This window comes from Buteo buteo, chromosome 24, assembly GCF_964188355.1.
Source record: "Buteo buteo chromosome 24, bButBut1.hap1.1, whole genome shotgun sequence".
NCBI classification, from domain to species: Eukaryota; Metazoa; Chordata; class Aves; order Accipitriformes; family Accipitridae; genus Buteo; species Buteo buteo.
Genome location: NC_134194.1, coordinates 2,066,453 through 2,079,024, shown reverse-complemented (window position 1 = coordinate 2,079,024; position 12,572 = coordinate 2,066,453). Strand labels below are relative to the sequence as shown.

The following is a 12,572-nucleotide window of genomic DNA, read 5'->3' as shown; positions in this document are numbered from 1 at the left end:
ACACTTGAGCAGTGACCTTCAACCTAAAGCTATCTGCTGCTCTCAAACGCTCCCTCCAGCACCTCCGTAGGCTTTGTGCTGCCGAGCCAGGGTCTCCCGGAGCTGTGGCCAAGCTGCAGTTCCCCAAACTCCAACCCCGCACACAGGGGAGAGGCACAGCCGTTCAGATGAGAGCTTTCTTGTTCCAAGAGCTCACAGGCAGCGGGACTTTAGGTCCCTCTCTTGCCGGGCTTTTTCCATTTACATTTTCCACACACATTTATAAAATAGCAAGAGGCAACAACGCAACATCTGCACAGCACTTTTCCATAGTGCTTCAATTCCCACTACCAAGGCACACTTTTCTTTATATATTCCTCAATTCTGGATGACATCGTGACCTTAATACCAAATCCACCAGCACTGCAGCACGGGTCCCCCTCCAACCTGGGTGCAGCCCATCACCTTCACCCCAACACCCCTCAGCAGCTCTATAGCACTGGATATTCCCACGGGTGCATCGTTTCGCACTGCAACAGCACACATAGACGTGGAGTGCCAGGCACCCCGCAAAGTGCAGAGCGCAGACGGATCCTCTCCCTTCCAATTTACAATCAAATCAAAACAGAAGGATGAAACAGTGCTAGCAGACAGACTGCAGTTCCCTGATCAGCGTGACTCGGAGACCAGCAAGAGGAAGAGCAGGGAAAGCTCCCGTGGGCCCTGCTCCGTACGGCCGTGGCGCCTTTGGCAGCGCTCCCGTGGTGGGACGCAGCGGTCATTGCTCTGCAGGGGCCAGCTCGGCACCCGGCACAGCTGGGGACTGCTGTTAGTCACAAAGCAATGACTTCACCTTCTTGATTCCCTGTCCACAATCCACAACAGTGTGCGCAACACAGAGATTAATACATACACCAGTGGGGTTTGTGGGATGCTATTCCCTTGTCTCCTGAATGGAAATGCATGGAATCAGGAAACCATTCGGTCCTGATGCAGGGAGTCTCATTTGCAACAGAGCAGAGAAAGGACTGAGTGAGATCTGGCTGTTTATTAAATCCAAGCAGAGCAAGCTGGTCCCAAATACAGGCTCATACATGCTGGCACCCCGAGCAGCCATGCTGCCAGCCACAGGCATTACCTGGCCCCTCTCAGACAGGGCAGGGCAAGTCAAACTGCCCACAAACCCACGGAACAGAGGGGTCTGCTTCAGGGTCCAGCACACGCAGGGTCCCAACCCCAACCCCACAACTGTGTGCTGCTGAGGGGATCTCCCCCAAACACCCGTCCCCGCAAGATTCCTTACAGAGGCGCTGGTAGTTTTACTGTCATTTCACAAGTAAACTGAGTCATGGAGCAGTTGAGTACTTGCCTAGAGACCTTCGGGCAAACAGTGTCGGAAGGCAAATTCAGCTTCTTTGTCCAAGCAGGCACTCCCCGGGGCTTGGCCCAGATTCTGGATCAATGCAGAAAAATCTGGCAAATCACCTCTCTCAGGAGATCCTACTCCATCTCTGAATACTGGCTCAACAAATGCCATTTGACATTTGCAAAGAAACAGCAGCAAGTACAGACTCAGGTTTCCATGAAGAAAACATTTCTTTTGCCAAGCTCAGCAGCTGAGGGGTAGTAACAGCAACACCACACCTGATGTTTGAAAAGCACCTCTGGTGCTAGCAACATTCAGAATGCACACTGTCACACATCAAAATATTATCTTTCTTGTACTCTCAGGCTAAGGACTATTAGGTCTATTACAACATCAATGAATGAGCTTGCATTTTGCAGACTACTAAGCAGAAAGAGATGGCCCAAGAGAGGCAACGAGACCAGATTTGAGGTTTTCTAACAACAGTCAGAGGACACTGAGCATAGTAAATCTTCACAGAGGGCTTAGGTGCCTTAAGGGTGACCTTATAGGTGCCTTTGGCACTGAAGATGAAAGGAAGCACACTTTCAGCTGGGGCTGGCCAGTGGAGATCTTAGCACCTCTTAGGCTAAAATTCTTGCACCTAAATGCCACCTAATCTCAAGCAGATTTGCAAAGTGCAAGCACACACGCAGCTCTGAAGGTTTTCAGTTAATCTTAAGCATGTGCTCAAAATTCCAGATCCCCATTGTGGAGCACTTAATAACAGGCTGGGGGAAGAAGAAAGGAAGAAAAAAACCAAACCCTACAGAGATAATTTTAGATGTGGAGTTTATGCTAGTTTACCACTTGTCTTACAATAGCAACCTGCTGTGCTTCAGCTTGTCTGCTACCTCTCACTCCGCTCCGGTCTGCTCTGGTGATGGTACGTGGCCAGTCAAACAGGACACATCTCAGATAGCATGAGCAACTCTGCCTTCGCTATGCCTGTGCAGGGAAGGCAATAGCGTTTTCCCCACTGTGGTGGCCCTGAAGAACTGTAAACGCTAACACTGCGATGTCTAACATTGCCCTTCCCTCCAGGGAGGGCAAAGCTCCGTGGCCTTCACTTCCTTCTCTTTTCCAACACACAGCACATGGGAGCACGTCCACAACTGAACCATCCCTCCACATAAACGACACCATTTCAGCCAGTCATCTCCAGTTGCTGCATGCTCACAACAACATGCTCCCAGCCCACACTGCAGTCTCCCCCAATAAAAAACTCATGCATTAAAAAAACCAAAACCAAACAATTCCCAGCCCCCTTTAAACCGCTCTCCTAAGAATGCCAAGAATTTTCCCAGACACTTGCGCCTTTATTCATATCCCTCCCGGCTCCCAGCTGCACTCCAGGCAAGCAAAAACATCACTGAGGAAACCAGATATGGAGTCACCAGCAGGACCCGCCAAATAAAAATGAAAGCCACTTTACATTACAGAGGCAAGAAGACTCAAAAGCTGTGGCTCTTTCCTTCAGGGCTAACTAAAGGTTATGTTGCCTGAAGTGATGCCCTTCTTGAAAGCTTTTGGACCCATTTTTAAGAGCTATTCATACACCCTGAGACCAGTGAGTGCATTGCAAAGAGCAATGCTCAGCATCTTGGGAAAGCAAAAATTTTAAAAAATCACTGGTCCAGTATCAAAGTTTCACAGTGTCCCATGTGCCCCAGGCTAGTCTCAGGGAAGAAAACGCTCTGCTGCACACCTGTAAAAATCCAGCGTGCTGAACATACAACAGTGTAGTCACCTACCCATAAGGAGGTGGACAGGGATTCAAGTGAGAAAGCAAAACTCCTTTTAAGGGAGGAACTCCTTAGGCAAACTCCTTAACTGCTTTCCTGTATCCAAGCTACTGGTGCCAAAGCAGTGTTTTGATTCCAGCGGCACACCTTGTACTGATATCCCAGCAATACGCCAGACGCTGAGCACTCCCAGCAGCAAGCCAGGAGCAGGGATCTGCACACTCGACATATTCCGCTTCTGCACCAGCCTGCTCACTTTAGCATTTGCGAGCAAACAGCTGAACTACAGGCACTGCCTTCAGCTTTGCTTCAGTCTCAGCAGCATTTCCTCCTTTAAAAAAAAACAAACAAAAAAAACCAACAAAAAAACCCAACCAAAAACCCCAACCACAATACATAAAATAAAAATCCTACACACATCTACAGAATCAAAGGAATTGGCACAGGCTTAAAACATCAGTTTTTGCTGACTGTCAGAGCTAAATTTGAAGGGAGAGTAAAGCTTCTCATCTTTTCTTATACAACATACATCCAAGATGATACATTCACAACCTGTGAAGGCAACATCAGTTTTAATTTTCTGCAAACAAACTGTTTCTGGCTTAAACTCCTCTCTGACTTTTTACACTAAAAGCAAAATTCCCACATGCTCCCTTTTCTTAAGCTGTTATTTAGCAATTTCCTTATAACATTTATGAAGCCTAATTAACTAATCATGAGGTCTTTCTTAATTAAGAAAGGATTTACAGTGCATTTCGTCCCTATCACAAGGCCTGAATGAGAGTTTACAAAGGAGCAAAACAGGATTTGCCGGGCATTATGCACACAATGTTTTGCAAACATGAATGTTGCCTTTGAGAATAAGGCAAGTTGGTTAAAACAGAGAAAACTATGGAACCAAAAATGAGAGACATTTCCTCCAAAATGACCTTAAAGGATGAGAAAGTTCAGCTTTTCATCAGCCTGAGAATTCCATCCCCCATGAGCTATTCAAAACGAAGAAAGCAAAGTCCAAAACACTAACATAACTTTTCCTTCAGTCTGTTTAAAAAAAACCCTAAAATACAGACATACAAAAGCATACCAGACTACCCTAGTTCATTTCTTTTCAAAATTATTTATTCAGAAGGTGCTGAGGCTTTTGATTTAATGGAGCTTCACAATTAACCCTGACGAGAGACTAATCTTATCACCTTATCTAGTAAGAGACTTTCCCAAGTTCACCCCAAGCAGCAGATGCATTCCCAGCTTGCACCCAACTGATGTGACCACCAGGATCTCTTCCCTTCCCCACCATCCTACCTCGAGGAAGAGGAGGAGACACTTGGCAAATACAAATGGCTGTGGGACAAAGCCAGGAGAGAACCTGAGTGCCTACCCCTAAGGAGTGGCATGGAAAAGGTTTGGGGCAGTTTAAAAGAAATGCTGAAGAAGCAAAAAGGATCTGGATCCCCATCATGCTGAACAAGCCATGCTGGATATCAGCCATCAGGACTATTTGTTTTAGTTACCACTTAAAATAAACATAGCTAATTCCCACATATGTTTCCAGAATTTATTGCCTGATTACAATAAATACTATTATTCAGTATATTTTTAGACAAGGGAACAGAGATATAATGGGAACCCAAGAGTTTTGGTCACCACTGTATGCTTTTTCCCAATTTGCCTCATGCAGCCATCTCACAGCATCTCCACAAACAGCACTTCCAGCTACTGGACAAGTCTCCTTGTGGTACTGCCTGGAAGACACCAGAAAGAGAAGTTTTTACATACCACAGCCACTCAGCTCCAAGAGCTAAACCAGAGTCATCATGCTAATAAGCTGACTGCTTTATATCCTATTAACACATGCCTCCAGAAAGCCTCAAAGTGTATTAGCAGAGAACACCTTTAATCTGAAGACTCAAGGCAACGGAAAAAAGAAAAGAAAACCACTATCTGAAAAATGCGCATAGCAAAAAGATAAGCTGAAAGGACATTCATTCTGTATGAAAATAGAGAATAAATCTATATTCACAAATATGAGCTGGGAACCCCTTTGCTGCAGAAGGCAAGGGAAGGAGAGCATTCCTGGGAGGCCAGCTCTGGCAGCCCTTCCTCAGGCAGCCCCTTTACTGTGGCAGAGCTGAAAGCCAGGATCAGCTTGGATTAGGACCCAAGGCCTGGAGCAGCCTGCTGTAAGCAGGGTCTGGACAAGAGACCCAGCGATGCCCCTCTGACCCAAGCTGTCCCACGATCGCAGTGCTGCCCCACACACACCAGGCACCTGCAGGAATATATTCGCTATTTAACGCAGCACGGTCGGTCTCCTCTCCCAGTGACCGACCTGAGCAACCCTGGCTGCTGCTGCGGGAAGGTTCGATTTTCCAGCATGAACAACACGAGCTCTGGGAACGTGCTTCACAGCGTCCCACAGCTGAAGGCATGCCTGTACAGTCCTTTGCAGGCAGACAAGAACTCAGCCGAGCAGAAGCTGAGGGATGTGTCCTGCCTCTCTGTTACAGCAAGAACCAGCCGAAACGCTCCTTGCCTGTGGAAAACTCTGGATGCATTCCCCGCATGTTTCCTTGCGCACGTAATGCAGCGGTGGCACAGGCTCATGACAGCACCTCATGCAGCGGCGAGGAGAGGCCAGGAGCAGCCCCAAGTCCCTCGATGGAAATCCAGCCCAGGCTCTCTCGCTCCGCAGCTCCCTGCGACAATCTGGTTTTGAGGCTGTGCGAGCCAGAGAGGGCAAGAGCCCTGAGGCAGGGTGCTCCATGGGAACCTCTCTCTAGCTGTCTGACAGCTCTGGAATTCCATGTGTGTGGGAGACAGACACTTTTTGGCTTCACAAAGGAATCTGAACGTCTAAACAAAGTGGTGCCTCCACAACCCTGACCCCACAGGCCCCGGTCAGCCCACAAGCTGAAAGCGGCGACTAGGGATGTATCCAAGAAGCCTGTGGTTCTCAGTGACACCATTCTTCCCCAGCCCTCTGAAAATCTCCACTGTCACCCCATGTCAGAGGGTGCTGATTCCCTGTCTGGCTCCACCTTTTGCATCCAAACGTCACAGGTCAGAGGCGACCACGGCCGCTTACGCCAAAGAAGAGGCTCTGGAAGGAAAGCACATGGCTAGGACTGAGGAGAAGCAGCACCTTCACGATTTTTTTTTTCTCACTTGAGCTGCTCTGGGAGCAGAGATGGGCTTTCTTACTCTTCGGACACTTTTACGATACCCAATAGAAATGCAAAGCTTCAGGTATAAAACCAGAGCTCACTGCAGCTACACAGATGTGGGGAAGGGAAGAAACAAGCAAGCTGTGCATGACTGCATGGGCCCCACCTCATCAAAACACAAATATGGGACAGGATAACATTATTTCTAAGGGTTGCAGCTAATCTGAAACAAGCAGGGCAGCTTCTCCCATCCACAGCCTGAAATGTGCCCAGGACATGTTCTGAATAATCAAAGTTAATCACAAAAATGTGCCCCTACCCGACACAGGCGGGGTGGAAACAGCGTGCCCACGCCTTGCACATCTCCCTTAGTCCCATGGCCTCCCAAATTCCTCCTCTTAATTGCACAACCAAGGAAAAGCCAATTCAGCATCATGCCATTTCTTCCCCTCCCAACCTCCGAGCCAAAGTAGCATGAGAAGGACAGGAGACAAGCGTGACCGTCTCTCCTGCAGATGGAAAAACAGCTCAGTCCCCAGAGCACTTCGTTTGCACGGTGGTGTCTCGGGATGACCAGACTGGGGACAGTGGGGGCACTCGGAGACAGGGCTGTGTCTCTCCCCGCAGCTGGCGACAGCACTGGTATTCTGCTACAGAAGATAATATTTAGGGAGCTTTTGGCCTTCCAGCAATGCTGGAGACTGGCTGACAGCTGCCACCACAGCACTGACGATGAGCCCTGACACCATGCCGGCCTCCTGAAAGAGAGTTATTCTTTGGGCTTTCATTTGTTTTGCCGATGCAGAGGGCACACATGGCTTCAGCATTTGCCAGCTCACGTCCTTCCACCCACTGCCTCGGCGCTCGCTGCGATTACGAGCGGTTAAGAGGAGCTCTGGAGCTCCCACGCAGAACAACATGTTGCATCTCTGCTGCAAGAGGAAGAGATGCTCCAGATTCACTGACAGCAACAGCACCACAGTGGGGAAGGAGAAAAAAAAAAAATCAAAACCCAACCAAAACCCCAAAACCCAAAAAAATCTTTTCCTGGGCAACATTTGTTCCCAGTGCATATATCCAAAATAAGTGTTTAACTGCAATGGACTGTGGTTGAGCTAATTGGTCCTGTGGCTGAAATAGTCAGAGCTGGCTTCCTGTATGAGCACAGGCTCTCCCTGGGAGAGACTGTGGGGCTCAGAGAGACAACCGTCAATTTGTGTCCTCCAATGGAAGACCATTTTCCCTATCCCTCCTTCCCAAAAAAGCATACGCTACAGGCAGAAGAGCTGGCCAGGGCAGGGAGGGAAAAGGCTGCTCCCGCTGGGCTCACTTCCTGGTGCATGTTACCAGCTTGGAGAAAAATCTGTCACTTCTGTTCCACACTGCATGGGGGATCACTTGAGATTTTCCAGGCTAAAGGTAAAATAACTGAATGACAAAAACAGACAAGGAAATTTAACCCTGGAACTTCCAAATAGTGCCACTGGCTGGGCAAAAAACAGGGCAGGAAGAATAGCCAAATCCAAACAAACCCCTGTTTCCACTGGAATTGAGCCATGGAAATGTTTTCCTTGAGAGTGTGAATAAAAGAAAATGTAAGGTTATGCTTAGGACCTGCAGTGATAAGTCTTCCGGCAACCGCTCTGCCCTAGCCATGGTACACAGAGCTGTTCTCAGCCCACTCCTCATGCCCATCTTTCATGGACTAAGGTCTAACACTGGCCCCTTCACACAGAGGACCAGGTTTAGCCTGTGCAGTCAATAAGAGAAAAGGTGAGCTTACAGAGAACAGCAGCAGCAGAAATGCACAAAGTTTATCACAATCCAGGCAGTTATGGCAGGAACAGGCACTGTTCAATGGTCCCTCTCCTCCCATAGAGTTGGGAGCAGGACACAAGAAGGCAGTGGTGTGTGTACAGGCAACACTCACACTAAGCTGCCAAACTGGCCAGACCCCCCCACACACACAGCTCAGCAGCTTGCTGCGACAGAAAAAATGCCATTGTCTACTTCCAGCGAGGAATATGTTGTTCAGCTTTCCTCTGTATAAAGTGGTGTTTTGTTCTGGCAAGATTTTCTAAGTAGCATTAATTTATAGTAAAGCTACTAGTAAAAGCCTAGCTATCAATCACTAACATGAAAAGACAACTTCTCAGGTCTGCATGTAGACAGCCGCCCCACAACCACAGCTCACATACAGCTACACGCACGCATCTAGTGCTCTCTTCGCTGGGCGTCGATGTTCACAAATCCCTTGTCCGTGCACACAGTCATAGTACGCACATAAAGCAATCAGCCATGACATTTTCAAAAGTTACGGCATAATGTTAAATTCTTATCTCAGCCCAACTTTAAGGTTGAGGATACCTGCTCCTCCCCACATGCACGTGCCTGTGAGCGGGCAGCTGCTTAGTTTAGAGCCCAAGCAACTGCCTTTGCACATCCAAGTCAGACAAGGGGTTAATGTAGATTGTTAAGCAACAGCATTTCAGGATGGGTTTTATTTAAAAAAGAGAGAAAGCCACAGATTTGAGGGTTTGAAAAAGCTTCTCAAAAGCAAAACAGTCTTACAGTCTCGGTCTCACATCTCATCCCATTTATTCTCCTACGCATCTCCAGTTGCTTCTCTGTCACTTCTTCTCCTTCCAACTTTCTAGCTTCCTCCAGAGCTTCTGCATTTCCCTGCTGCATTTCACGCACTTGCTGGCTGCCGCTTGCACGTGGTGGTTGGGCTGTTTCCCGCTCAACATACCAACATCCTTGCTAATACTGCCAGCGTCTGCTCCAGCACACAGTCATCACGTGTGCTAGCTCAGCACTGGCCAGAACAGGCAATGGAGAAGCTCTGAGCTTTGATGACAAACTACAGTATTTCATAATTGAACCAAACTTTATCAGCTTTCTTTCCACTCTGGTGGCAGCTGTAATGAAGACAACTGGCCTCGGGTATCCAGAAGCGATGCCTGTAGACCAAGCCTTGAACACGGCAGTGGTGAGCCACATTCTCACAGCAGATCAGCAGAAAACTTCAGTCTCCAGGGGCTGAAGCCAATCTCTCTCACAAGCACTACATTCACAAAAACAAAGGCGGTCTTGAGCACCACTGGTGTGATTCTGCTGCCTTAGAGGCAGCTTTCTATGGGCCAGCTTCCTTTCATTTGCTTTTGTTGGTCATTTCCAACAGCAGCACTTCAAGGGAACTTTATTGTGCTGGAGACAGAGGCATTCTGGAGGACTGTACAAGGGAAGCATGCATCTGGGGAGTTTTGAAAACACATTATCCGAACCTAAGGGTCACTACATTCCAGGATGTCAGTGTCAGCTGGACACTTATAAATAGCTTCACCAATCTGAACAGCATGACCTATTGTGTATCAAAAACCTCCTTCAGAGGTTTTTTCAACATTACTTCCCACTGCAGATACAAACAGCTGGTAAAAAATAAATTAATTTATCATCACCTTTTCTTGGCAGTAATGAGCTATTCCCACCCAGGCTTTATGCACAGGAAACTGAGGCATGGTGATATAAAGCAGCACCAAGAAAGCTGTAAACCCTGCAGAAAGAACAACTTGGAACACCTTAATCATGAGGTTTCCATGATACTGCTGAAGGAACAACATCAGAGCTGAGATGTGCTGAGGATAAAGGAAACAGCAGCTGGGACAGTCCTCTGCCCTACATCAAATGGAAGCAAGACATTGCTCTCCCACCTGCTTCTGCCAGATCTGCAGTTCCAGGTGAAAGGCAAACTAGTCCAAAGGCAAAGATTAGCAAATCACCAGATCTACTGGGCCTGCAGATCCCTATAAACTCACCCTTAGCTCCCTGCACAAAGCAAGCAGATTTTCTCCTAATGGAGTTGGGCACTAAAGTCACATTGGAGCCCAGCCATTCATTTCACTTTGGTGCCCAAATGAGAGTCAAGCACCTTCAGGAACATTCCCCCCCCTTTCTTTTTTTTAAATAAAAGTGACAAGAGCGTTGATGCAAGTACACCAAGCATTCAAGTACCCACACCAAAGAGTAAGTGTAATTTTCTCCCAGGCTAGGCAATATTTTAGGTTCTCCTAACACCTATGAAAACCTGCACAGGCACCCGCAGGCATACCAATTTAACACTAAAAGTATTTATATATAATACAAATGCAGAAAGAATTGCAGTGAGACAGTTACGGTGTTTCCATTCCATGACACTGAGGCTTTACCTTAATCCCCTCTCCCCAGGGTCTAGAAGCATTCACTTTCCTAAATAAGAGGCCACAATCAATTTTCCTTTATGCAAGTTTTAAGTAAGTTACAGTCTTGCAAAGTCATTCTTGAGCTGGAAACTTTTGGGCCAGGATTCAAAGAAATGAAGCAGAGTTTGAGATTCTTGGCAAAAAGTAGTTTACAGAGAAAACAGTAGCAGGGACGTGTTTGTGCTCCAAGGGCATGCCTATAATTCAGACAACCACCACTGCTGTTCTCATTTATTTAGCAATATCACACCAGACATTTTTGACTTTTGAGAGCTATGCTATTTAACGTGGTAAAAATGTTTTTAGCTCTGAAAGGCTACAAGACGCATCGCCGCGCTATTTAATCGGAACAGCCTTCCAACGACAACAAAAAATTCAAGCCATAGACAAAGAATAGTTTAAAGCCGACACGGATTTTAGCCAGATTGACTTCCGATAGCAGTTATACAACGTGTGAGCTGCAGAGAGGCGGCGGTGCACAGGTCACACTCCATATTTGCTGTACGGCATTCTTCATACATTGGCTCAGAGACCAGTTAGCCTCAAGGGTTTGCTTTACCCCCGTTTGAATCGGTGTGTGTCTCTCCCAGTATTATACACACGCCGTGAAGTTACTCACTCTCGCGGAGTGTTTGTATACCACTGGTACGCAAACAATTCTTATTTCGGAAGGTCTGACCCCGTTTCTTTCCGCCCCTCTTCGCGGGGCACTTTACCCCTGCAGACACAGGGATACGGGATACCCTTTGCGAGCATCCTGGACACCCACGGCGCGGGGGGGGGTGTCACGAAAGGCTTTCGTTACCGGTTTCAGCATCAGACCAAAAGCACCGAGGCCTCGCAGCCTCCCAGCCGGCCGGGCAGGACCTTCCCGCAAGGACTCTCCCCGCCGAGGCACACCGGCTCTGCCCCTCTCCCCAAACCCCCTCGCAGCCGAACACCCCCCCCCGCAGCCCCCTCCCAGCTCTGCCGCCGCCGGGCAGCCCGCTGGCCGCGGACACGCGGGGAGCGTGGGGGGGGGCGCAGCGGCCGCGCACACGGGGCCGGCGACCGGCGCATCCCCCCCCCCCCCCCCGCGGCTGCCCCGACCCCACCACGGGCTGGCTTAAATATTTATTTTTTTTTAAATTATTTCCCCCACCCGCCGAGGGAGGAAAAAAACCAAGTTATTAACGCGAGGAGACGCGCGTACGGGAGCAAGAACATCCCCCCCCCATCCCCACCTCCGCTCACCGAGAATCGCTCCAGGTCGGTGGCGGCCATGGCCGGGTCTGGCGCGGCTCCGTGGGCGGGAGCGCGGCTCTCCCCGCCGCGGGTGGATGCGGCTGAATGGATCCAATATGGCCACTTCCTGGAAACTCCCCCTCCGCCCGCCACAGGCACCGCCCGACCGAGGGAACGGGGCGGGAGGGGGGGGACGGACCGGGAGGACGGGCACCGGCCCCCACGCAGCCGGAGCCCTCCTTCCCTCGGCGGGGAGGGCCGGCCCCGCCGTGGAAAGGGAACGGAGGGAGGGGGAGAGGGGCAGCCCCCCTGAGTGCGTGTGGGGGTCAGCGGCAGAGTAGGGGGGGGTCTGGGGAGGGGGGCGGTTTGGGGATGAGCCCACGGGGCTGACGGCGTTCCGCGGGCAGGAGAGGGCTGCGAGGCGGCCACGCAGCATCACCCTCGGCACGGGGAAGGTTCGCGTTTGCGTGGGACCCGTAGAAGCGGCGGAGGGGGGGGGGTGTCCTCTGCGGGATTCGGAGGGGGCGCACAGCCCCGGGGAGACCCGTTTCCCCGTCTGTAGCGTTCCCCGTTTCTGGAAGGTCGGTGGATACCACAGGGCAGCAGTGCCTCTGTCACCCACGGGAGTTACACCACGGTCGCAGCCGCCGTGGGGGTTTGAGCCAGGGGTGCCGAAAGCTCGTGGCCGTTACGCTGCCCGCGTTTACCGAAAAGTTAAAGCACGCAACGGAGGACCGTCGAAGTCCTCCTTCATCACTCCTTCCCACGCAAAGCACAAAACCAGTCCCGTCACCAGCACCCTCGCTCTTTGCAA

The 12,572-nt window shown here is 49.7% G+C and overlaps 1 protein-coding gene across 2 annotated transcripts in view; it reads right to left on the bottom strand.

Moving 5' to 3' along the window:
- The window catches only part of SEPTIN8 (septin 8), a 40,151-nt gene extending 28,283 nt beyond the window's left edge, over positions 1-11,868 (bottom strand). For both annotated transcript variants that reach the window (XM_075057160.1, XM_075057161.1), the window contains exon 1: positions 11,768-11,868. In XM_075057160.1, coding sequence (XP_074913261.1) covers positions 11,768-11,797 — 30 coding nt within the window. In that variant the 5' untranslated portion in view covers positions 11,798-11,868. The remainder of the gene's footprint in view (positions 1-11,767) is intronic.
- Between the last annotated feature and the right edge of the window lie 704 nt (positions 11,869-12,572).